The sequence below is a fragment of the Mastacembelus armatus genome, chromosome 18 (assembly GCF_900324485.2).
Source record: "Mastacembelus armatus chromosome 18, fMasArm1.2, whole genome shotgun sequence".
NCBI classification, from domain to species: Eukaryota; Metazoa; Chordata; class Actinopteri; order Synbranchiformes; family Mastacembelidae; genus Mastacembelus; species Mastacembelus armatus.
Window position 1 is genome coordinate 10,057,377 of NC_046650.1, and position 27,435 is coordinate 10,084,811.

Genomic DNA, 27,435 nt, shown 5'->3' on the forward strand with positions numbered 1-27,435 from the left:
TGCACGTTACAAGATCCCTTCCTAAAGAGCGTTCAGTGTCAGTGATGGCTCATCACATCCACAGTCCTCATTTGTGTAAAAATGGGTTTAAAGTTTCTCTGTGCTGATATGAAGCTTCAGCAGTCTGAGTCAGTGATGTAATGACACGTACCTGCAGCTGATCCAGTCTTCACCTCAGAGTAAACACAGCTCTCCTCTGCTTCATTTGTCTTCTCTGTTAGAACAATCACATGATTTATTTAGTCCCTGCTGGACAACAACAGCATCTCAACTAGTTTCTATTTGCTGCATGTGGCTCTTACATAGGATAACATACTCACCCTTCTTAGCAACATTTTTAAGCTCAATCAAAGAGTATGTGACTTCACTGGATTCATCTGAAATATAGATTTTATTATTACAGAGAGAATCAGTCATTTACACTAACATCCTTTCTGACTTCTCCATGTTAACTAAAAGGTGAATACTGTACCATTTTCAGCACCTTCAGGGCTTTTGACTGATTCATAGAGACAAGTATCATCTACAGGAAATAAAGTCAATAATTATTTGAATCCCATTAAATCATTTTCATAATCTTCCAGATCAGTAAACCAAAAACATAAATGTTAATGTTAGAGTTAACAGTATATGATAATATAACAGGCTGACCATTGACAGAAGCATATTCAGTGCATTGAGTTTCCTGTTGGTTGATCATGTGGTCCATAGCAGGGCTCTGATTGGTGCTCTGGGACCTGGTGGGCCCCCAACCTGTGTAGTAGACAGAACAGATTGAATAAGGAACATGTACTGTACTGTTGTTTTATTCCCAATGAGTGAAGACAGTTGGACCAACCTGATAAAGTGTGAATCAATAAAAACATGGTTCTGTTTATTATTACAGGACATGGAATTAAATCACGACACATCTGGGATTTTGGGGTTTTAGTGAATTAAAAGAAAAAAACTCACCTTTTGACTTTTTATAGCAAAACAACAGCATCAGGAGAATAATCAGGAAAACTCCACAAACCAACCCAGTGAACAATGGCACAAGAAATGATGAGACTCCAGGTCTGGACACTGGTGGAACAAATAATATACATACAAATATTAATACACTTAAACATAAATACACACCAATATATAACAGCACATCCACATAAATACACATGAATAAATAAATGTTTTTATTATACTCACATTTTCAGAAACCCAACTCTGTGCTGACTTTTTCATTACTTTACATTTATAAAATCCTTCATCAGACTTTGACACTGCAGAGATGTTCAGCTCCAGTCTTTCTTGGCATGAAACCATACTGCTGCTCACAAATACTCACTTCTGACCTCAGCCTGGCCTCCACTACTCCCCAGCCACTACTTTGCAGTCACTGATCTTTCAGGTTGAAACGTCTGTGAGGTTGAAACATCTCTGTGCTCCTGCCTCCACTCTTATATGTCGCCCTATGCTCCTCCCTTTTCTGGAAAAATGTGTTCACTACAGCCATTTCCATCCTTTTTGCAAAGTCTACCACCATCAGTCCTTCTGCATTCCTGTCCTGCATACCAAACTTACCCATCACTTCCTCGTCACCTCTGTTTCCCTCACCAACATGTCCGTTGAAATCTGCCCCAATCACCACTCTCTCACCACTAGGGATACCCTGAATCATCTCATCCATCTCCCTGCAGAATTTCTCCTTCTCTTCTAACTCCCATCCTACCTGTGGGGCATAACCACTGACAACATTCAACATCACACCTTCAACTTCCAGCTTCAGACTCATCACCCTATCTGACACTCTCTTCACCTCCAGAACATTCCTAGCAAAACCCTCCTTCAGGATAACTCCTACTCCATTCCTCTTTCCATTCACACCATGATAAAACAGCTTGAACCCTGCTCCTGATCTATAGGCCTTGCTACGTTTCCACCTGGTCTCCTGAACACACAAGATATCCACCTTTCTTCTCTCCATCATATCAACCAACTCTCTAGTTTTCCCTGACAAAGTCCCTACATTCAAAGTCCCTACTCTAAGTCCTACACTCCTGCCCTTCCTCTTCTCTCTTTGCGTACGAACACGCCTTCCTCCTCTCCTGCTTCGACCAACAGTAGTCCAATTTCCACTGGCACCCTGTAGGTCAACAGCACCAGTGGTCCAGTCGTATTTGTGATTCGCATGTTTGATTTGGCTTAAATTTTATGTCGGATGCCCTTCCTGACACAACCCTCTGCATTTACCTGGACTTGGGACCGGCACATGAAGACACTGGATTGTTCCCCCTTGTGGTTGCATTTTTCATGCCTATACTAATAAATATTGTAATTACTATCTGTTCTTACTAAAATCATGTTAGGCTCAAGCTGCTCTTCAACACATCACTACATGAACATTTAAATCCTAAAGATGAAGCAAGATAACAGAATGACTAAAAATGATAAACCATACATTATTTAAAACCTACTCTGTCCAGTGATGTTGACTGCATTGCTGTAATGATGTGGCGGAGACTCACACCAGTACACTGCAGTTTTCACTGTTAACTGGTTGATTTTGCACGTGGATCCAGTCATTGTCCCCCAGTCATTACACTTTGACAGGCTCTTTTTAAAAAACCTCTTCACTCTCCAGTCATTAGAGTTTCCCTCACAGCTCAGTGACACCAAGTCCGTGGAAAAGTGTTTAATAAGGGGATCAACACACTATAAACAGCACAGCACGTCCCAACTTTCAACCCAGATAATGCTTTCTCATTAGTTGGTGCTCCATCATTAATTCAGGCTCTCTTTAACCACTGTGAGTAAAGGAAGTGACCAACTTTTACCAGCCATGTTTGCCTTGTTGTTGTCTGCCTCTACACCTGTATGACTATAAAGTAAAGAATTAAACCTGCTATGTATCTGCTGTGTCTACAAGGGCTCAAATTCTTACTGATATATGCCAAGGCTTAAACAGGAAGAAACAGGAAGGGGATGCATGGTAACAGGAGTGCTAACAATGATCATTTACCTTATTTATTATAATAATCCAAATATGAGAAAACACGAGAATTAATTATATGATTGGTGACAGAAAAATAATTTATATACTGACCTGCAGACCAGGCAAACCTAGTTGGACTGTACTGAGTGTAAAACACTGGGTCTCCTCTTCCAGCTCTACACACATATCCTGCTGTGTGTGTCTGACCATGAACCATGTAGGAATCCTGTTCAGTCCCACTGCTGCTTCCAGGTAGCAGCTCATAGCTGTAGGAGTCGCCTGATAGTTTGGGAACAGCCTTATACCAGTAGAACCTCCATCCTGCAGATGGATGTTCAACCTCACAGTTCAGAGTTACTGAGGTTCCAGGACTCAGCCATGATGGAGACACAGTGAGGACAGGTTTGGGCTGATCTGGTGGAAACAGATTTTCTCAGGATGAAAACCTGCTGTGTGACTGTGACTCTTCTTAGAACATCATGTACAATGTCTCTACCCTGCTTATTTTTTCTTTTTTAAAGTAACAGTACCTCCAGATGTGTTTTAAGTGTTTTAAATATACTAACTGAACATTTGCAGTGTGATGAGAAACCATCTCCACCCATCACTGAATATAGCACAAATGCACATCGTTGTTAGGGGCCAGGAGCTCTCACACATTTGTGTCATACTTCTAATATAGTAACTGTGTTAACACTGTCAGTTGATGCAATGTGTATCGCTTCTATGCACTACCTCTGTTTTGTGTATAATGTATAATCACATTATCAAATTAAAAAACAAACAAAAAAATCTAATTTCAAAATGATCACGTTATGTATAAATGATCACACCAACCTGGTACATTGATGAGTTAAGTTTTATATGACGATAAACTTGGTATTGAACAAATTCATGACTTACCTAATACAGTCAGATTCACTTTGTTGCTCAGTTTTTTTATAACATTTGTGCTCTGGTGATGAACGGTGGCCCAATATTCACCACTGTGGTTCTTCTGTATCTTAAGTGAACAGGACTTTTTGATGCCACAGGAAACAACTTGTTCATCTTTCCTGTGAATGCTGTAGTTGCAGTTTTGCATTGTTACTTTCATCTCAATTGTAAAGTTAATCTCTCCACTGAAAAAAACAGATCTGTTTGGCTGAAGAGTCAGCACCACATCTGGAATGATCACAAAAACCCAATTAAAAGAAAAAGGACAAACTACAGTGATGATTTTTTGGGGGTGAACACAGGAAAGAAGGAAATTTGTGCAATCACCTTGAGTGTATCCACAGTAGAGGTTTGTATTCAGCACTACAACACAGATTCATATGTTAGACAAAAGAAAGAAAAACACGCCCAGTGGATGAATGTTTGGATAATCTAGAAATCAGTTATCACATTTCCATCAACATTATCACAACACAGTCCTCCACTATAAAGTCACTCAGTGACTAAGATCCTGCTGAATGAAAACATTTTTAAAAACAATGATAAACAGTATACACTTTTGAATCATCAGCAGTGTCACGTGTTTGCTGTCACCACACAGCTTCCCTGTTCACACTTTGAACAAACCACTAAAACACGTCGTGCAGCATTTAAAGAGACAAATGTCGATGTACTCACAGAATAACCCCAGCACAGAGAGCAAAGTGTGGCCCATCCTCACATGCAGCACTGACACTGTGCATCTGAAAATGTTTCCACTTTAATTCTTGAAAATACATGAGGACAAACCAAGACCTGTGGGTGAAAGGAAGTGATACATCAGTATGAGCTCATGACTTTTACACACACGGACACACACACACGATATATTTATTATTAGTCTTATTACACAGTTCCTGTTAAAATATGTAAATACATAGCAAACACTTCAGCAGCATATTTGAGTTGGACACATATAGAGGTCTCTGATCAACTACAGGAAGACGTACGCTTTACCTTGTCAGTGGATAACAAGTGGAGACCTTCAACTTTCTGAGCTCCACAATTTTCCACAAACTAAAGTGGATGTCCAACATCAGCACCATCATCAGGAAGGCACAGCAGAGGATGTTTTCCCTGTGTCTACTCAAAAAGTCCAAACTGCCCCAGAAGCTGGTGGTACAGGGGAGTCTTTTCACTGCTCGTCCATCACTGTGTGGTTTGGTTCCGTAACCAAATAAGACAAGAACACACTCCAAAGGACAGATCAGGCTGTACAAAGAATAATCATCCAATCTTTATTTGAGGTCCAGTACACCTCTTTAGGTGAAGCTGCATACTGGGCTGTCTCATTCAGTTCATGGGAAACAGAACAAACAGCAATGTCTGGTCTTCAGCAACATGAAAAACGTCTCAGACTAAAATCAGACAAGACACAGTTAAACTTCTGACTGATGCTCAGAAGTGACAATGAAGGAGATTTTTTTTAGCTTTTACCTCATGTTTCTACAATGATTTCAGAAACTAAATGCAAAAACAGGAAATCAATTAAACCAAACCCTGAACCATTGTGTGCAACAACCAGGTTGTGTTGGGCAACTTTGGCCTGAGAAGAAACAGACCAAGCAGCTTCTTATTAGCATAAAAAAAAAATCCCCTTCCAGTTCCTCTTTACACACAAAGTTGTAAAATGACATTTTTATAAAAGAAGATTTTTGAACAGTCCAATGACTGGTGCCAACAAGTGGACGGTCAATATATTTTCTATATATTTCTCAGAAGAAAACAAACCAAGCAGGAAGGTTTTGCACCTTCAGTGCTTCCTATGACCTCAGGCTGCTGACTGTGGTCAGGCAGGTGTCAAACATGTCATCGCCCTGACAGCAGACACTTGGTTTGAGCCAATGCCTGTTTCTCTTATTGTGGTACTGCAGCACTAATTAGAGACAGCACAGAAATACACACAGCTCAGTGAACAGTTTGCATTACACTATAGCGACATATCCACAGAATATTTTAGCAGATATTCAGCTCCTTTCTGTCCTCACTTTGGATCAGACTATCATCACTGCAGAATCCAGGATTCAGCCATGATGGAGACAGAGTGAGGACAGGTTTGGGAAGATTTATTCAAACAGGTCACTGTGTCAAAGCCTCTGACACACTCAAATATGGCGACATCTGCTGGACACAACCTGACATTGCATGAGTTATAAAAAAATTTCAGTCCATCATGAAGCTTTTCCCAGAAAACCAGTGCTCCTAACTTTTTATTATTGTTATTCTGTCCAATAAAGGTTGTATTGTGAAAACTGATGACTTGGAAAAAGACACTATAACTTTGGCAGAATAGGAAGGAGGCTACATTTGGTATTTAAAACCAGCAGAACAACAAAGGAGCAGTCAAGAAGAAAACAGCCATATTCATTCCTGTTTTGTTGATGTATTGATCTTTTATGGATCTGAAACAAAATCACACATAATCACAGAGTCAGGGAAATAATTACAAATAGGACAAATAATGAAAACAGGACCTTACATGAAGAAGGAAATGAATAAAACCAGATTTTTACATGAAATGCAGTTAAAATCCTAAAAACAAACATCTATTCAGTATAAAAACTATGATGTACCAAATATAACAGCTGTGTCGTGTATTTTCATTGTAAAACTACATTAAAATCAGATGTAATTAGATTCAGAGAGAAATTTTAAACACTAACAAACATGTACCTGTGGTTGAGTTTGGATCCATGTTATAGTAGTCAGAGCTCTCCTTCATGTTGTCATGTCTTCCTGTTAAGAGGATCACATGAAAGTATTAAACAACACACTCTTTCATTAGAAACTGCCCATATGTTGATCAGAGTTGATACCGTACCTGTTCCAGTGTTTCCAGGGCGTCTGACTGTTTCATAGACACAATCATCACCTACAGGTCAGTGAGAGTCAAAACAAAGTCCCATCAGTCCCTCATGTCTGTGATATTAAGGCAGATTTAAGAGCTTCCTCAGGTCACATGTGGGTTCATGTGACAGTGTTAAAGCAGCAGCAGAGGGGCTGAGGGCACTTCTGTAAAGCTGGACACAAATGGACCAAAACATTTCCTGACGGCTCCTGATCAGAAGCTGAGCGTTAGAAAAAGCTGTGGCAGCGTTCAGAACGAGATGAAGGACTGACCGTGGAGAAGAGAGCTGTATACTGGCTGATTCTCATACTGGCTGACTGCTTGCTCTGTAGCAGAGCTCTGATTGGCTCTTTGACTGAACCTGAAACATGGAGTTTATACAAATGCATATTAGTGATAATCAGTCAAAGTTGCATTTAATAATGAAACATGTTTCCTGCTGTTTTTAAGATGGAGAACAGTGAAGACAGAGTGTTGTACAAACCTGCTGAAACAGGGAGCTGGAAAAAAGAAAAGACGTGTGATGTCACATGGTTTGTATTGTAAGTTGTTCCTCTGATAATCCACATAATAAATGATGAAGGACTTAAACCTCTTAGATCAGAGGAAAAAGGTCTTACCCCTGGATTGTCTGTAGCAACACAAAACGATCAGAACAATGAGTATGAATCCACAAACCAGCCCAACGATCAGCAGCACAGGAAACACAGAGGTTCCTGACACAGCTACTGGAAACAACAAGATTTAATAAAATATGAATGAACTTCATTTCTTTTACAAAAATCAGTCAGGTGATTTCAAGCTTTAGGAAAGACAAGAATATCTACAAAACCTAAAAAGAAAATCATGACATGTTTTCAACCTACTCACCAGTAACTGACATCCAGCTCTGTGGAGACTCTTGTCCTGAGAACTGACACTTGTAGAAACCTTCATCTGACTTTGACACTGCAGAAATACTCAGCTCCCCTCTGCTGTTATTATGGATAACTTTGTCATTTAGATAGAAAAACACACTGGAAACTAATTTGTCTTTTCTCAACTTGCAGCCAAGAGTAACAGAGTCTCCCTCAGCCACAGGACGGACTGGGCTCACCAGGATAATATCTGCATCTGGAAAACAGTTTCAGTCAGATCAGCTGCTGCAGATCTTCACAACAGGCTGATGTACAATGATGAGAACAGATGATTCTTTATTTTACAGGATCATTATAAGACCTGAAACTTGGTCTCGTGGACTCACAACCTACTTTGTTTCTTTAAAGAAACTTCTTACCAAAAAATAAACAGCTTCTACAATGTTCTATAGATTGTACAATACTTTTGAAGTTTGATCATCTGTAAATAAAAATCTGACTAAACATGTGGAGAAATTCTTAACTGTGCATTTTATTTGGCAATGGATTTTAATTTTTTATATAAAGTGATCATGAATAACACTTCAATGACACAAGTCTTGAGCTTTTTCAGTGCTCTATAATTTCAGCACAAATAAATTGATGTAATGGGATGTTGAAAATAATTCACATGCAGTAACAAAATGAAATAAAATTAAAACCTAATAAAACCTACCATGGAAAGTGATGTTGACTGAATTACTGAACTCTCCTGATCCAGACTCACACCAGTACACTGCAGCACTGGACTGTGAAGTGGAGATTTTACATGTGGATCCAGTCATTGATGTCCAGCTGGGACATGACAGGGACCTGTCCTCAGGAAACCTCCTGACTCTCCACTCAGTAGAGTTTCCCTCACAGCTCAGTGACACAGAGTCAGAGGTGAAGTGCTGCACTCTGTCAGGACTCACTGTGAGAGACGCTGCTGGATCAACATCTGACAACATGAAAGAAGGATCAGACCAAGCTCAGACATGAAGATTCAAAATACAGTATTCCTACTCTGATCTTTTATTACTGAGGATGAGCTCAAACACTGGACACCAACCAGACCACTGAGCAAACTCTGTTAACTGAACATGTCATGGCTGATAATCTGTATAAACAGTAGGATGAGCTTAAATATCCAGAGGAAAAGTTCTCATTATAAAATTTCAGTTAAACTCTCATGTCTCTCTTTTGTTTCCTCATGTCTGCAGATTAACTGGAAAGGACAGAAAAATCCAGGAAATTCAGCCCAGCCCAGTCCAGTATGTAAAATCATCCAGTTAGCATGAAGCTAATTATTAGTCAACATGAGGATCAGATACTTCATGTTGGTCAGAATCAAAACATGGATGAACTGAGGTGATGACAAAACATCTGCTTCTTAGAAAAGGGCAGAGAAACAAACTGACCTGCAGACCAGACCAACTTCAGTTCACTGTACTGAGTGTAAAACACTGGGTCTCCTCTTCCAGCTCTACACACATATCCTGCTGTGTGTGTCTGACCATGAACCATGTAGGAATCCTGTTCAGTCCCACTGCTGCTTCCAGGTAGCAGCTCATAGCTGTAGGAGTCGCCTGATAGTTTGGGAACAGCCTTATACCAGTAGAACCTCCATCCTGCAGATGGATGTTCAACCTCACAGTTCAGAGTTACTGAGGCTCCAGGCCTCAGCCATGATGGAGACACAGTGAGGACAGGTTTGGGCTGATCTGGTGGAAACAGAAAAAATGAAAAAATGTCCTTTGCTTCATATTGTCCAGTGAATTCTTGTATTTCAGAAGCTGCAGATTGAAAACAACCACAGTTTGTTACTCAAGAGGCTCCAGCAGCATTTTTCCTTGGTGTCCTGTGTGTGTGGACATGACAGTAGATGAAAACATAACAAATAAAACTTACGTGATACAGTCACTGTGGTGGCTTCACTCCACTTTGTTGAAGAATACCAGTCCCCTCTGAGTCTGCCCTTACACATGTAGTCCCCACTGCTGGACCCAGAAGCTGTGAAGGTCCAGATATTAACGTGTGTCCGATGTGTGATTGACCTGGTTGTTCTCCATTCATAGTCCCACTCAGTGTCTCCAGCTCCCTGGATCTCACATCTGACAGTGATGGTCTCACCACTGAATATCTGAGGCCAGTCATGTTGCTGGGTCACAGTGACCATGTTGGAAACTGTTCACACCAAAAATATCCAGTTGGGACACAAACAGAAATATGAAACCAACAGAGAAAACTTCATAGGTTTAAAATTGTTACTGGGAAAGTATGTTTTTTATTCCAAACACAATAATTAAACTCACAGGTTATCTTAATGGTGACATCAACACTTGGATCAGTGTAGAAAACTGGTTTTCCTCTTCCTCCTCTGCACCTGTAGATTCCTAATTTTGAAACTCTGATCTCTCTGTCTGTAGACTCTGTCTTGATCTGATCAAAAGTACAACCTGAGTTTCGTCTGAACCAGTCATATTTCCAGCCATCAGAGTCGTCCACAGAGCAGGTCAGTGTCACACTGCCTCCTACTGGTATGGTGGTTGTTCCTGGTCTCACTGTGGCCCTGGGTCTATCTGCTGTTATAAAAACAAAACTTAATTTATTCAAATGGAAATTATCTAAAAATACTAAACGAGAAATATTGGGTATGTTTTATGTCACAAATATTTAGGCTCTTATCACAATATGTCAGAAACCTTGAGGTCAGGTAATTTTTTTTTCCATATAGAAATATACTAAATGTACTTAAAACAAGAAAAACCATTTTATCAGATGGTTTAAAAAAAACTTTTAGACATCAGGGAATAAATCAATTTAATTTAGTTTTTCTTCTATACTTTGGGTTTGAATGAGGAAAACACAGGTTCAGCTGAATAAAATCTATTTTTTACTAAAACATGTTTTAAAAGACAAATTAAAGCAAAGTGTCACTGTCCTGAAGTCACATCCATCATCTACCCACACTGTAACAAACTGCTGTAATTTCTACAGTAAAATTTTACAGCAACTTCTTGTTTTGTCTGGCATTTTAGTTTAACTGTATATCGCAATGCATCATGGGTCCAAAATTATTACAGTCGCTAACAGAATTTTTCTACATTAACATGTTGCAAAATTTCAGGCAGACTGTGCTGTGATTGTAGATGATGCTATAACAGTTAAATTCTGTATATACAGTCTGCAGTGTTTTTTAGCAAACATTAGCTAGTTAGTTAACTAAAACGAGCTTAAGTGAAGCTAAAGCTAGCTGCATGCATTAGCCCGCCGAACAGTGGGGCATGTAACATTGTTAGAGGTAAGGGAGCCGGGTTTTGCTGTAAATATCTAACTACTCCTAAGATAATTTATTATTACTTTGGACTCATATACCGACATGAACTCGTAAATCTAATTGGTAAGCGAATGTGAGGCTGTGTATCGTTTAGCTAGTGTAGAGGGAAGCCCCATGCTTGAACACCACCTCTGAAGGCACAGTGACAACACACATCGCTGAAGACAATTTTGAGGTGAGAATATTTGTCATTTATGTGATTGCGTCCGAGTGTGTAATTGTTTTCTGTGACATTCAGGATGAGCTCTATGCTGATTTAGCAGCTTCCTTAGCTCAAGTAAGCTAAGTTTGTTCATCTTGCTGCACTTTACGTAACGTTTTAGGTGTGGTAGTGAAACACTTGTCTTTAGGTTGTGGCACCAATTAGACTGGTTGGAGCTGTGCTTGGTTTGACATGTGATTAGTTAGAGCTGTGTTTATTGTGTTAAACAGCTGTGAGCACAGTTTTCTTAAGAGGTTTCTTGTCATGTGATTTTGTGATTTCAGACGTCTCATTGGAATCAGCCCAGCCAGTGGCACCAAGATGGCAAAGCTGCTCAGCAAAAGAAGAGGAACAACTCAGTTAGTCCTCAAGTCTCCTCTTTTCTCAGGTGAGTAATGGACTTTGAATGGCTTTGAGCTTAAGTCATATGCAAACCTCTGGTTCTGAAAGCGATTGTAAAATTGAGTTTTAATTTTAAAAAAAATTGTTACAGCTCTGACTCTGGTTTTATTTGAAACAAATGCAATGTTGATGAATTTTGGTTTAACAGCAAGCCAGGTCTCATTCAAAACACTTCACAATATGTATAATTTGTCAAGCTGTTAATGTAAAAAACAGAAATTAACTGTAAAATATTCTACAACAAAATATTATATTGTGAAGTACACAGGTATTTACTGGCAACTTCTGTAATTTGAACAGAATACAAGATAATGTTGTAAACTAGATTACAATTAATTATTGTTTTCCTGTAAAAACAACAATACATTGCTGTAATTTACATACAACACAACCCTGTAAAAGGTATCCTGTAATATACTGTCATTCTTTTTACAGTAATTAAAAGCAAATTTTACAAAACTTTATTTCCAGGTATTTACTGTAAATTCTACAGTCGATTTGTTACAATGCAACAATTCCTAACCAGGGTCACAGGGATCTGCTGGAGCCTATCCCAGCTCTCTTTGGGTGAAAGGCAGGGGTACACCCTGGACAGGTCACCAGTCCATCACAGGGCCACATAGAGACAAACAACCTCACACACTCACACTCACTCCTATTGGCAATTTAGAGTCACCAATCAACCTGACATACATGTTTTTGGACTGTGGGAGGAAACCAGAGGACCTGGAGAAAACCCACACAAGCACAGGGAGAACATGCAAACGCCACACAGAAAGGCCAGGTTGCAAACCCAGGACCTTCTTGCTGCGAGGCAGTGGTGCTAACCACTCATCCATCGTGCTGCCTTCAGTGAAATTCATTAATTAATTGAAATTCAGGATTAATAAATAAGTTCTATTAGTCATGATCAACATGTACATGGTAATAAAACACTGATAACTTACCTGATACAGTCAAAGTCACTTCGTTACTATGTTTTGTAAACTGTGAACTATTGTGGCGACCGATGCACTGGTATACACCACTGTAGTTTGTAGAAAGAAGATGTAATGAGTAACTCTTATATGAACTATACTGAACAAATTCTTGACCATCCTTGTTTATTTTATATTCCCAGTCAGTGTCTTTTCCTTCGTTCATGTGACATATGAAGGTAACAAACTCTCCAGTGAAAAAAGTGGACCAGCTGGGCTCAAGGGTCAGCACAGCATCTAAAACACAACAACATCCACACAACACTACACAGTTAGAAATATCACATATTACACTTTATTCTCTGTTCTACTCACAGTCTGTGTGGATACATAGAGTCAAATAATAAATACACTAACAAACAATAAAACAGAAAAAACAATGTGCTTCAGACCAACAAAGCAGATTCATCTTGATTAAAAAATAGAAAGAAACTAAAGTAAAACTGTGTAATTACCTTGAGCGTGTCCATAGTAGAGGAGTGGATTCAGCACTGAAATAAAGGTAGAAACTTCAGACATTATCAAACTGACAGAAACAAATACAGAATAAACACAGACACAATAAAACTACTGGGGATTTATTCCAAAAAGCAGGTTTAACAAACTTAACCCTGAACTCTGAGTTGACTAACCCTGAATTAACAGTGTGCAGGAGGACTATGAAAAGTCATCATCAATGGAGGTCAGACACAACGATTCACCATGACACCAGGGAAAAAAGGTTTGTCAAACACATTACACATCAAAGTTCATTACACAATCAAAGTTCATTACACAAGTGGAATCAGAAAATCTTCTGCAAAATGAAAAATATGTCAGTATTTCAAATGTCCATCAGATATTTCATGGATAAAAAAAAAATCGACTTCAATTTTATACCAGTCTAACAAATGAAAAAAAATTATTTTACAAAACTCAAATCAATCTTGATCGCATGAACATATTTTCTGAAACAAAACCAACACAGCAACAGCAGTGTTGAAATAATGAAGGGAAAGGACCCAAGTGCAGGAGAAGTCAGAGATTTATTCCACAAAAAACAATGAAAAATCACAGGCAAACTCCACTAACTAAATGAGAATATTACTACTTCTGCAGACTCCACAGGAAGGAGACACAGAAACTCAGTTTCTTCAAGAAAACCTGTCAGAGAGCAGGTTAGTAAATTACACAGTAACTGACTCTGAGTTTAAATGATCTGTGATTCTGGAAACACAAACTCTGAGTTTCCCTCAACTCAGGATTAAACTACTCTGAGTTTTGACTAAACCGACTTTCTGAAATCCCCCCTCTATTGTCATCAGGGACAACTATGGCTGAATAATGTAGAACATGTATAATGTTTACATCAAATGAACACTGCTGATGAAGCAACATTATCTTTGTGTGATGACTGAACACAGCTCTCTGATCCAAACTGAGCCCAGTCACCAGCCAATATCCTGCCTACAAAACAACCATGTTGGTAAAAGTCAGTGATGTACTCACAGAATAACGACAGCACACAGAGCAAAGTGTGTCCCATCCTCACATCCAGCACTGACACTCTGTTGTTCTGCCTCTGACAAATATTTCCACTTTGTTTCAAGGCAAAACTTCAAACTGCAGCGTATGAAGAGAAACACTGAACTGTGCACAAGAAACTAGTTCAGTATCACATAAGAGTTTTCTATAACCTCTTAATATCTTAATATAATAACGCACTTCCTCCTCTTTTCCACCTAATTCACACCTCTGCCCTGGGTTTGACCACACACGTGATTGTCACTTCATGCTCGGCCACTGCAGCTACAAATTAAGTCGACTCTTTTTACAAAAGAGAAAATATAGAACCAAATAAAAATATGATGGAACAGGCCATAACTGATTATTATAAGGAGGAAACTGAATTCACAAAGGTACAAAGTTTATCAAGATGCCAGTTGGAGACAAAGTACCACCTGTATAAATCAACAGTAAATCCCCACAGGTACTAATAAGTAATTCATCTGCTAAATATATAGAATATAAGCTAAACTGCAGTATAACACATACAGTTGTAGTTAGACCAAGATTAAAGTGACCAAGTGTCCAAACTGTGTGTTTATGTCTGTCTCTCTCCCTGTTTCCTCCTCTCTGTCCTCTGTTTTCTTAGTGTTTCTGCTTCTGACTTTTTAATGTGAGTTAGAACATTAATTGTGTTGTCAAATAAAACACAAAGTAGAAATGGTACAGCTACATTTCACAGATAACGTAGCAGCATATTTGAGCTGGACACATACAGAGATTCAACATAAGGATTAGTTTGACTAACCCTGAATTAACAGTGTGCAGGAGGACTATGAAAAGTCATCATCAGTGGAGGTCAGACACAACAATTCACCATGACAACAGGGAAAAAAGGTTTGTCAAACAAGTGGAATCTGAAAATCTTCTGCAAAATGAAAAATATGTCAGTATTTCAAATGTCCATCAGATATTCCATGGATAAAAAAAATCAACTTAAATTTTATACCAGTCTAACAAATGAAAAAATAATTTTACAAAACTCAAATCAATCTTGATCGCATGAACATATTTTCTGAAACAAAACCAACACAGCGACAGCAGTGTTGAAATAATGAAGGGAAAGGACCCAAGTGCAGGAGAAGTCAGAGATTTATTCCACAAAAAACAATGAAAAATCACAGGCAAACTCTACTAACTAAATGAGAGTATTATTAACTACTGTCTAATCAGGATTTTATCTGCTTCTCCTGGTGCAAATGTCTGAAAATGAATGTGCTCTGATCAACACTTCAACATGAACTGTATGACTGAGGAAATGAAACGGTCTGACAGCTTCTGCAGACTCCACAGGAAGGAGACACAGAAACTCAGTTTCTTCAAGAAAACCTGTCAGAGAGCAGGTTAGTAAATTACACAGTAACTGACTCTGAGTTTAAATGATCTGTGATTCTGGAAACACAAACTCTGAGTTTCCCTCAACTCAGGATTAAACTACTCTGAGTTTTGACTAAACCAACTTTCTGAAATCCCCCCTCTATTGTCATCAGTGACAACTATGGCTGAACAATGTAGAACATGTATAATGTTTACATCAAATGAACACTGCTGATGAAGCAACATTATCTTTGTGTGATGACTGAACACAGCTCTCTGATCCAAACTGAGCCCAGTCACCAGCCAATATCCTGCCTACAAAACAACCATGTTGGTAAAAGTCAGTGATGTACTCACAGAATAACGACAGCACACAGAGCAAAGTGTGTCCCATCCTCACATCCAGCACTGACACTCTGTTGTTCTGCCTCTGACAAATATTTCCACTTTGTTTCAAGGCAAAACTTCAAACTGCAGCGTATGAAGAGAAACACTGAACTGTGCACAAGAGACTAGTTCAGTGACACATAAGAGTTTTCTATAACCTCTTAATATCTCAGTCACCCAAACCCACTTCCTCTTTTCCACCTAATTCACACCTCTGCCCTGGGTTTGACCACAAAACACTTTGACAAAGTTACACCTTCTGCTCGGCCACTGCAGCTACAAATTAAGTCGACTCTTTCTACCAAAGAAGATGAAGGTATAAAACACAAATACAGAACCAAATAAAAATATGATGGAACAGGCCATATTTATTTTTAGTAACACTTGCATTTGTTGTTTGAGGACAAGCGTTAGCCTTTGACTTTTATTCTGGAGGAAACAAACGGAAAATATTGCATTTTGAAGATAATGAACACAGTAGCAAAGAAACTGAATTCACAAAGGTACAAAGTTTATCAAGATGCCAGCTGGAGACAAAGTACCACCTGTATAAATCAACAGTAAATCCCCACAGGTACTAATAAGTAATTCATCTGCTAAATATATAGAATATAAGCTAAACTGCAGTATAACACATACAGTTGTAGTTAGACCAAGATTAAAGTGACCAAGTGTCCAAACTGTGTGTTTATGTCTGTCTCTCTCCCTGTTTCCTCCTCTCTGTCCTCTGTTTTTTTAATGTTTCTGCTTCTGACTTTTTAATGTGAGTTAGAACATTATTGTGTTTTATTTGTGTTGTCAAATAAAACACAAAGTAGAAATGGTACAGCTGCATTTCACAGATAACGTAGCAGCATATTTGGGCTGGACACATAGTGTGATGTGTGATGTTCCCCATCAAGTTATTTTTCACAGCTACACTGACAAGAAAAACACCACAACTTGTCACTTTGAAAAATAACCACAGTTTGTTTTCACACCACAGAGATGTGTTACTGCAATAGCACGAACATACAGTAGACTGTGCATTCACCAGAACTAGTATGTTCAAAGGACACTTTGCCTCTCTCAGCATTAATTATTATATTGTGGTACAAATGAACATGTAGAAAACAATAGCAAACGCTAAAGTCAAAGAATTTCCTTATTTGCCACAGCCCTGCCATCAGACACTGGTGTCTTAAAATAACTGTGTTTTGACCCACAGTCACTATGGTCCCTGAACGCCTCCACAGCAGACACATGAAGCACTGGTGCAGCTGGGTGGACATGCTGTGCACACATATATATTGCAGCTCTAGCCAGGACAAGGGCACGTATTGAAATGACCTTTGGGCGACTAAAGGGAAGATTTCAGTGTCTGAAAAATCTGAGGGATTTTTTTTTTTTTCTGCCTTTTTCCTAGTTGCTGATATAAACAAACAAGCACATCATTTCAGTCTTTTGACAAAAGACTGTATATGTAGTTAAAATTAGCATTTTGTAGAATATTCTTATATTTCACCTTTACTTGTTCCCAGTTTCTTGTGGGTCCCTTGGTGGTTCTAATATAACAGATTAAAGTAATTAGGAAAATTAAATTATTTTAAACCAGAGCATGGACACAATGATCTCAGATAACTCAATCCAGCCACACTAGTCATCAACAACATCAACCCAACACAAAGCACAAGCTGTTTACAGATGATCAAATTAGTTGGAACAGGCCATAATAATAATCTGACAAATGGAATTTCAAAAAATATGATATATCATCTAAATAAACAGATGGAATTACTAAAATGAATCCACTTTACAAATACTAGATTACTTTACTACAAATACAACTTGTCACCTTGAAAAATGAACATCTCAGCTTCTCTTCACACATACAACAGATGTGTTACTGCATTTGTATAGAACAATTCATACACAAAGTAATTCAAAGTGCTTTACAGAAATAAAAGACGTCAAAAATTCAAATAAAAGACAGCAAATAGTTAAATAATTAAGCCACATTAAATAATTAATAAAATATCACATGGTCATAAGTATTCAGACCCTTTGCAGTGACACTCATATTTAACTCACATGCTGTCCATTTCTTCTGATCCTCCTTGAGATGGTTCTGCTCCTTCATTGGAGTCCAGCTGTGTTTAATTAAACTGATTGGACTTGATTAGGAAAGGCACACACCTGTCTATATAAAACCTTACAGCTCACAGTGCATGTCAGAGCAAATGAGAATCATGAGGTCGAAGGAACTGCCCAAGGATCTCAGAGACAGAATTGTGGCAAGGCACAGATCTGACCAAGGTTACAAAAGAATTTCTGCAGCACTCAAGGTCCGTAAGAGCACAGTGGCCTCCATAATCCTCAAATGGAAAAAGTTTGGGACGACCAGAACTCTTCCTAGACCTGGCCGTCCAGCCAAACTGAGCCTTCGTGGGAGAAGAGCCTTGGTGAGAGAGGTAAAGAAGAACCCAAAGATCACTGTGGTTGAGCTCCAGAAATACAGTAGGGAGATGGGAGAAAGTTCCACAAAGTCAACTATCACTGCAGCCCTCCACCAGTCGGGGCTTTATGGCAGAGTGGCCCGACGGAAGCCTCTCCTCAGTGCAAGACACATGAAAGCCCTCACAGAGTTTGCCAAAAAACACATGAAGGACTCCCAGACTATGAGAAATAAGATTCTCTGGTCTGATGAGACCAAGATTGAACTTTTTGGCGTTAATTCTAAGAGGTATGTGTGGAGAAAACCAGGCACTGCTCGTCACCTGTCCAATACAATCCCTACAATGAAACATGGTGGTCGGAGCATCATGTTGTGGGGGTGTTTTTCAGCTGCAGGGACAGGACGACTGGTTGCAACTGAAGGAAAGATGAATGAACTGGAGAGGATCTGCAAGGAAGAATGGCAGAGGATCCCCAAATCCAGGCGTGAAAAACTTGTTGCATCATTCCCAAGAAGACTCATGGCTGTACTAGCTCAGAAGGGTGCTTCTACTCAATACTGAGCACAGGGTCTGAATACTTATGACCATGTGATATTTCAGTTTTTCTTTTTTAATAAATTTGCAAAAATTTCTACATTTGATTTTTTCTGTCAAGATGGGGTGCTGAGTGTACATTAATGAGAAATAAAATGAACTTTTTTGATTTTGGCAAATGGCTGCAATGACACAAAGAGTGAAAAATTTAAAGGGGTCTGAATACTTTCCGTACCCACTGTATCTTCCAGCCAGCTGTTTTCTTGTGCCTGCTGACCACAGATTGTGACCAAGTTTGACTTTACCACCACCTAATATATATCAACCACACCTACCATTTTGCTCAAATGAGACAAGTTTTTGCTCCTCTTTTTTGATACTTTTACCTTCTCTGCACCAGTGCAGGATCTTGGAAGCCCAGGATCACAGGACTCATGAGAGGAAGAGCCTGAACCAGTGCAGTTTGGCAGGACCACCAATATTGTGTATCTGCTGTTTGGAAAGCTAAAATGTACACAGCAGTTACACAGCATATAAATGTTGTCAAATCTGTTTCTACATAAATGTTGTTTTTCATGTTGTTGTCCACATGTCTGATGTTTTGCTGATGATGCACTTCTCTTTATGGACCTGAAACCAAACCACAGTAAATGTCACTGACAAACAGACACATAATGTAGATGTGATGCTGCTCTCTAACTGTCTTGTGCCAAAGTTGTTGATGTGTGTAAGTGATTCAAATGTTTAGACAGTGCTATGCATTCATTAGATATGATGGTTGGTTCAGATCAGTGTTTCTCAAACGAAGTTTTATTTGTGCTATTGTTGCAGTTTTGCTGGGGTTGGTGGGGCCCTGAAATTCTTCTTTCTCCAAAGGGGAACCTGACAGAAAAAGCTTGAGAACCACTAGATCAGATCAACACAAAATAACAGCACATCTGTTTGTGGACTGTGGTGAGATAGTCACAAAGAACAGCAACAGTTTTAATCTCTAAATGAAGTGGTCTGGAAATATTGTGTTTGATGTATTGCATGTGAACACTAACGTAGTTCAGATTACTCTGTACTCCTGGACTGGACTTAGGACATATTTGGCTTCTAATGCCACAGCCCAGATACACAATGTATTAGTTTAGTTCATATTATGAATAATGGAATAATATGAGCAGTAATATCTCAGTGGCTGTGGTGGTGATATTTGTACCTGAGGCTGCAGCAGGATTCACATTATAGTAGTCAGAGTTCTCCTCTGTGTCGTCACATCCCCCTGTTCAGATGATCACATGAATGGATTTGAACACACACTTATCTACAATCAGACTGCAGTTTGCAGTATCAGTGACTTCATTATTATTATAAAGTCTTTCATGTGGACTTACTGCTCTCGTCAAGACCTCCAGCCTGAACTGAAGATGTCATATTACTGGATTCATCTGTTGGCTGAGCTGAAATTATAATGCAACATGAATTTTGATCATTCAGTAATAATCATATAATCTGACAGCTTCACATGAATCAAAGTTTATACTGTACCACGTCCAGTGTTTGCAGAGACTCTGATTGTTTCATAGAGACAAAAATCACCTACAGGTCAGTGAAAATCAGACAAAGTCAAATTTAGTCACTTAAAAAAAATCTATATCTTGACTACAAACTGAGTGTTAGCAATGGTGTGAAAATAAACATGTTTAAGTCTGACCATGAAGAAGAGAAGAGTAATCCTCAATTTCATCCTGGTTGACTTTTTGTTGTGTAGCAGAGTCTTGACTGGGCCTGAAACACAGAAAACACTGAAACTTTTCTAAGGAAAATGGAAAAAGTTCTGTTTAAAATGAGAGAAGAGTGTTGTACCAACCTGTTGCAACATGAATCTGTTAAAAATACAAACAGTATTACATTATTTTGTAATCACATTGTTTTACTGTTTTATCGCAAAACACCTGAATTCATCAGTGGTTTTCAGAAAATTCTCAGAAAGTATGTGAAGGTCTCACCCTTTGTTTTTTTTCTCAAAATGAAGCAGCAGGAAAACAATTAGTGAATTAAAAGAAAAAACTCACCTTTTGACTTTTTATAGCAAAACAACAGCATCAGGAGAATAATCAGGAAAAGTCCACAAACCAACCCAGTGATCAATGGCACAAGAAATGATGAGACTCCAGGTCTGGACACTGGTGGAACAAATAATCATGCATATTTAAACAAACACAAATATAGTGATTACTTTTCTACATCAGATGCAGCTGAAAAAAAATGAAAGAAAGAAAAAAATGATCCTATAGTTTCCTTTAGGATCATACTGACACAGACTTTACTTCTCAGGACTATTTGGTCACAGACAAACAACTGGAAAGACCAAGATGAAGAAATAAACAAACTGACCTGCAGACCAGACCAACTTCAGTTCACTGTACTGAGTGTAAAACACTGGGTCTCCTCTTCCCGCTCTACACACATATCCTGCTGTGTGTGTCTGACCATGAACCATGTAGGAATCCTGTTCAGTCCCACTGCTGCTTCCAGGTAGCAGCTCATAGCTGTAGGAGTCGCCTGATAGTTTGGGAACAGCCTTATACCAGTAGAACCTCCATCCTGCAGATGGATGTTCAACCTCACAGTTCAGAGTTACTGAGGCTCCAGGACTCAGCCATGATGGAGACACAGTGAGGACAGGTTTGGGCTGATCTGGTGGAAACAGATTTTCTCAGCATGAAACATGTTGTTCTATTCAGACTGAATACAATGTCTTACAGAACTGTATGTCACACAGTTTATTATAAAATAATTTCTAAAATAACTAAACTATATAAATTAACAAATATAAATTGATTGTTTAGATTTTGAGTTTCAATGAAATATGCCTTGACTTACTGTCAGACACTGTCAGGTTGATGAAATTGCTCCACTCTGTCGTCTTATATTTTATATTTTTCATTCTGCCCTGACACCTGTAGTTTCCACTGTGGGTTGAAGAAACAAAACTGATCCTGAATTCATTTTTATTTGGAGGTTTGTTGGAGCTGGTTGTTTCCCATTCATACTCCCACTCAGTGTCTCCTCCCTGGATCTCACATCTGACAGTGATCTTCTCTCCTCTGAACATCTGAGGCCAGTTGGGTTGAAGAGTCACAGCCACACTGTTTGGGACTGTCCAAGGATTTTTTTTTTAGAAGAAACATAAAAATGTCAAAAGGTTAAATTCACATCAGATAATGTTATTTTGGCCTCAACCTTGAGTCATAAATACACAACAGATTCTACATGGTGTGTTTCAAATCTTGTCAAACTCACCAGTTGTGTCAATCCTGACTGAGTCACTGTACTCTGTGTAGTAACCTGGGTCTCCTCTTCCTCCTCTGCACCAGTACAGTCCTTCCTGTGACACACTGATTTGTCCAGGTGAGTGGGAAACTGCATCTTGTCCAGTCAGGACTTCAGAAGATGTGTCACCTCTGTACCAGTGGTATTTCCATCCAGATGATGGTTTCACAGAGCAGGTCAGGGTCACACTGCCCCCTGCTGGTATGACTGTGTCATCAGCACTCAGCTGGGCCTTTGGTTTACCTGATGTTTAGAAAAAATACAGTGAGTAGCAAATTTATTAAACCACATCCCAGAATAAGGTTTGATGTAGCTGACGCCGTTAAGCCTCCATATGTTGCATGAACCTGACTCTATGGCTCATAATTTAATTTATGTAAGTCATCAGTCATCGAACGCTGTTTGTTTAATAACTATTTATTTTGTTGTGTTCATCCTTGTCAATAAAGTTGTGTGGAGTCATGTGACCCATGGCACAGGGGCAAAGTATAGCGCGGGAATAACAAAGAGAACTGGTGGGTTCTCTAGTGTATTTCTTCCTGTCTCATTATTATTCCTTTCTGTTGGTGAACACGGTGACTGTTAACAAGTTGTCGATAAACTGTATTACTTTATTTGGGAAAGAGTGTGTGTTCATTGATTGTTATTCAGATTGTATATGTTATGTTGTCACTTTTGTTTATAGTTTTCACTGTGTGTCAGAAGCTTCAGAGTATGAATGTATGAATCTTCATGAAGAATAAAATGGGCAAAAACATCAGTCAAAGTGTGGACTCTAAATGACCGGCAGACACATTTGAGCTACAGCTTTTTGATGTTTCTTTTTGTTGAAGTTCTTTTACCAGTAAAATCAAATTGTTTTTATTGTTGTTGCAAAAAAAAGAAAAAAAAATCAATGCAAACCCCATTATTATTTTTTTACACAGATGTCTATTTCCAGTTGTTTTACTTACATTTCTTAAAGGGAAAAATAAGTTTTAATGGGTAGTCTACAAATAAAACACAAATAACATTTTATTTAGTCTGTTTACATTCTCAGTTTTAAGCTTTGGCCTTTATTTTTCTCTTTATACATATTGAACTATCCACAGTTTTGGTATTAACGTTCATGGTTAGGCTGATGATCTCCAACTATACCTCCTAGTCAGTTTCATTAATTACATTAACTAAGTTTAATAATAATTAAATCTGACCATTTCCCCCTGGACAGTCCTGAACTTACGTGATACAGTCACTGTGGTGGCTTCACTCCACTTTGTTGAAGAATGCCAGTCCCCTCTGAGTCTGCCCTTACACATGTAGTCCTCACTGCTGGACCCAGAAGCTGTGAAGGTCCAGATATTAACGTGTGTCCGATGTGTGATTGACCTGGTTGTTGTCCATTCATAGTCCCACTCAGTGTCTCCAGCTCCCTGGATCTCACATCTGACAGTGATGGTCTCACCACTGAATATCTGAGGCCAGTCATGTTGCTGGGTCACAGTGACCATGTTGGAAACTGTTCACACCAAAAATATCCAGTTGGGACACAAACAGAAATATGAAACCAACAGAGAAAACTTCATAGGTTTAAAATTGTTACTGGGAAAGTATGTTTTTTATTCCAAACACAATAATTAAACTCACAGGTTATCTTAATGGTGACGTCAACACTTGGATCAGTGTAGAAAACTGGTTTTCCTCTTCCTCCTCTGCACCTGTAGATTCCTCCTTTTGAAACTCTGATCTCTCTGTCTGTAGACTCTGTCTTGATCTGATCAAAAGTATAACCTGAGTTTCGTCTGAACCAGTCATATTTCCAGCCATCAGAGTCGTCCACAGAGCAGGTCAGTGTCACACTGCCTCCTACTGGTATGGTGGTTGATCCTGGTCTCACTGTGACCCTGGGTCTATCTGCTGTTATAAAAATAAAACATGTCATTTATTCAAATGGAAATGACCTAAAAGGAGACAAGACAGGAAATATTAGGTGTTTTCTTATGTCACATATGTTGAATCTCTTATCACAACATGACACAAACCTTCAGGTCAAGTCACAAATTCCACATTTCTCTTCCTACTCAGCCTGATTCAGTCCTGTGTTTGACCCACAAATAATTGTGAGATTATTGATGTTGAAGAATCTGTTTTAATTCTCTTTTTTTATATCTCAGCCTTCACTACCTGCACCTCACCTTCCTGGACTGAGACTCCACTCGTCTCTATCCTAATACTAATAAAACTAATCTTTACCACTGTATCTGTGTGTCTCCTTCCTCAAACACACACGACAGCCAAGTCGTAACAGAACTTTTTAATAACTATTGAAATCTGAGAGAAAAGACCATGAAAAAATAAAGTTTATCCTGCTCAATATTTCAGGTTATTCAAACAAAGATGTTAGATTAAAACACAGGTACATTTATACTGCACATATTAACACAATTATAGTGATTATTTAAACAGGTTCATAAATAAGTTCTGACTTACCTGATACAGTCAAAGTCACTTTATTACTATGTTTTATAAACTTCAAGCTCTTCTGCCGACCAAAGCACTGGTATTCACCACTGTAGGCTGTAGACAGAGGTTGTAATGTGTATCTATTATATGAATCGTACTGAATAAATTCTCTGCCATCACTGGTGAATCTGTAAAACCAGTCAGTGTCTTTTCCTTCGTTCATGTGACATATGAAGGAAACAGACTCTCCAGTGAAAAAAGTGGACCAGCTGGGCTCAAGGGTCAGCACAGCATCTAAAACACAACAACATCCACACAACACTACACAGTTAGAAATATCACATATTACACTTTTATTCTCTGTTCTACTCACAGTCTGTGTGGACATGTAGGGCAGTAGAAAGTTACCGCCAGTAGATGGTGCTACCATGCCATTGTTTTGGGTCAGTTCGACTTTTTGTTCATCCTGGGATGCAGTAGCTGAACGCCATTTTGTGTCAGAACTGTTTTTGTTACTCCTTTTTGAAGTTACACCAGGTTACACCAGGTGATGCACAGCGGGAACTGTGCTGCCCTCTCGCCATGTCACAGGCTTCCCCGCCGTCTTTCCCAGATTCGCCAGCAGCTCCCAGGGTTTCTACCCCAATTCCTCGATCACTGACGCATGCTTAGCCCCTGGCTTCGTGGGACCTCACTCCCTCCCTCAGTCTGAATACTCTCCCTCAACCTGAGTATCTTCCCCCCAGCCTGACTCTTCTCTCCCTCCCCTGTCACGATTCCCAATTTGGGACTTCCTGCTTGGGACCCTTACTTTGTAAGGACTTCCTTTTTCCCCTGCACTGATCCCCGGCAGCTTCACACACTAATTAACTGTGATCCTTACCTGAGTCAATTATCTTTTTCCTTATCCATATGTGCCCTGCTCCCCCTTGTGTGTTGTGGAAGCATTGGCAATAGTTACTGTGCGTTTGTGTACTAATACCGTCACATTAAGAATATATTGTGTTACTGTTACATTGGGATACTATTTGTATTGTTCCTGAGCCCTGGTTATTGCAGGAGAATAAAAACCTTGTTTTCCTGTCCTCCATTTGGGTCTAACGCCTCTCCTTCTCTCCAACACTCCACCAACACGTAACACAGAAAATAAAACAGAAAAACAATGTGCTTCAGACCAACAAAGCAGATTCATCTTGATTAAAAAATAGAAAGAAACTAAAGTAAAACTGTGTAATTACCTTGAGCGTGTCCATAGTAGAGGAGTGGATTCAGCACTGAAATAAAGGAAGAAACTTCAGACATTATCAAACTGACAGAAACAAATACAGAATAAACACAGACACAATAAAACTACTGGATTATCATCAGGGACAACTATGGCTGAATAATGTAGAACATGTATAATGTTTACATCAAATGAACACTGCTGATGAAGCAACATTATCTTTGTGTGATGACTGAACACAGCTCTCTGATCCAAACTGAGCCCAGTCACCAGCCAATATCCTGCCTACAAAACAACCATGTTGGTAAAAGTCAGTGATGTACTCACAGAATAACGACAGCACACAGAGCAAAGTGTGTCCCATCCTCACATCCAGCACTGACACTCTGTTGTTCTGCCTCTGACAAATATTTCCACTTTGTTTCAAGGCAAAACTTCAAACTGCAGCGTATGAAGAGAAACACTGAACTGTGCACAAGAGACTAGTTCAGTGACACACCTATAACCTCTTAATATCTTAATATAATAACCCACTTCCTCCTCTTTTCCACATAATTCACACCTCTGCCCTGGGTTTGGCCACACACTTGATTGTCATGGTTACACTTCCTGCTCGGCCACTGCAGCTACAAATTAAGTCGACTCTTTCTACCAAAGAAGATGAAGGTATAAAACACAAATACAGAACCAAATAAAAATATGATGGAACAGGCCATAATTATTTTTAGTAACACTTGCATTTGTTGTTTGAGGACAAGAGTTAGCCTTTGACTTTTATTCTGGAGGAAACAAACGGAAAATATTGCATTTTGACGATAATGAACACAGTAACAAAGAAATTGAATTCACGAAGGTATAGACTCAGACTAGTTTAGTGAGATGCCAGCTGGAGACAAAGTACCACCTGTATAAATCAACAGTAAATCCCCACAGGTACTAATAAGTAATTCATCTGCTAAATACATAGAATATAAGCTAAACTGCAGTATAACACATACAGTTGTAGTTAGACCAAGATTAAAGTGACCAAGTGTCCAAACTGTGTGTTTATGTCTGTCTCTCTCCCTGTTTCCTCCTCTCTGTCCTCTGTTTTCTTAGTGTTTCTGCTTCTGACTTTTTAATGTGAGTTAGAACATTAATTGTGTTGTCAGATAAAACACAAAGTAGAAATGGTACAGCTACATTTCACAGATAACGTAGCAGCATATTTGAGCTGGACACATAGTGTGATGTGTGATGTTCCCCATCAAGTTATTTTTCACAGCTACACTGACAAGAAAAACACCACAACTTGTCACTTTGAAAAATAACCACAGTTTGTTTTCACACCACAGAGATGTGTTACTGCAATAGCACGAACATACAGTAGACTGTGCATTCACCAGAACTAGTATGTTCAAAGGACACTTTGCCTCTCTCAGCATTAATTATTATATTGTGGTCAACATGAACATGTAGAAAACAATAGCAAACACTAAAGTCAAAGAATTTCCTTATTTGCCACAGCCCTGCCATCACACACTGGTGTCTTAAAATAACTGTTTTGACCAACAGTCATTATGGTCCCTGAACGCCTCCACAGCAGACACATGAAGCACTGGAGCAGCTGGGTGGACATGCTGTGCACACATATATATTT

The 27,435-nt window shown here is 39.0% G+C and overlaps 2 protein-coding genes and 1 long non-coding RNA gene across 3 annotated transcripts in view; all 3 read right to left on the reverse strand.

The window, feature by feature from the left end:
* LOC113125193 (titin-like) overlaps positions 1 to 27,435 on the reverse strand; it is a 245,017-nt gene that overhangs the window by 152,717 nt on the left and 64,865 nt on the right. The window contains exons 31-38 of the mRNA XM_026298523.2: positions 24,599 to 24,865; positions 23,756 to 24,025; positions 23,352 to 23,627; positions 22,259 to 22,372; positions 22,100 to 22,225; positions 21,676 to 21,955; positions 9,985 to 10,247; positions 9,581 to 9,856 (exon numbers count right to left, since the gene is read on the reverse strand). Coding sequence (XP_026154308.1) covers positions 9,581 to 9,856; positions 9,985 to 10,247; positions 21,676 to 21,955; positions 22,100 to 22,225; positions 22,259 to 22,372; positions 23,352 to 23,627; positions 23,756 to 24,025; positions 24,599 to 24,865 — 1,872 coding nt within the window. The remainder of the gene's footprint in view (positions 1 to 9,580; positions 9,857 to 9,984; positions 10,248 to 21,675; positions 21,956 to 22,099; positions 22,226 to 22,258; positions 22,373 to 23,351; positions 23,628 to 23,755; positions 24,026 to 24,598; positions 24,866 to 27,435) is intronic.
* LOC113125204 (uncharacterized) lies at positions 2,276 to 4,696 on the reverse strand. Its single transcript, XM_033325720.1, has 4 exons — positions 4,586 to 4,696; positions 4,235 to 4,270; positions 3,875 to 4,135; positions 2,276 to 3,385 (listed from the first exon to the last, which is right to left on the reverse strand). The coding sequence occupies exons 1-4, from the start codon at positions 4,620 to 4,622 to the stop codon at positions 3,000 to 3,002; spliced, it is 720 nt and encodes a 239-aa protein (XP_033181611.1). The 5' UTR covers positions 4,623 to 4,696; the 3' UTR covers positions 2,276 to 2,999.
* Positions 19,419 to 20,335, reverse strand: LOC113125201 (uncharacterized). Its single transcript, XR_003295125.1, has 3 exons — positions 20,188 to 20,335; positions 20,013 to 20,075; positions 19,419 to 19,438 (listed from the first exon to the last, which is right to left on the reverse strand). It is a non-coding gene; the product is annotated as an uncharacterized LOC113125201 (long non-coding RNA).

Excerpts from the sequence above, each read along its gene's own strand:
- LOC113125204 (XM_033325720.1), bottom strand. The coding sequence starts at position 4,622 with ATGGGCCACACTTTGCTCTCTGTGCTGGGGTTATTCT. Across the intron at positions 4,271-4,585 it reads CTCTGTGCTGGGGTTATTCT|TGCTGAATACAAACCTCTAC; the intron begins GTGAGTACATCG and ends TCTGTGTTGTAG. Across the intron at positions 4,136-4,234 it reads CTACTGTGGATACACTCAAG|ATGTGGTGCTGACTCTTCAG; the intron begins GTGATTGCACAA and ends TGATCATTCCAG.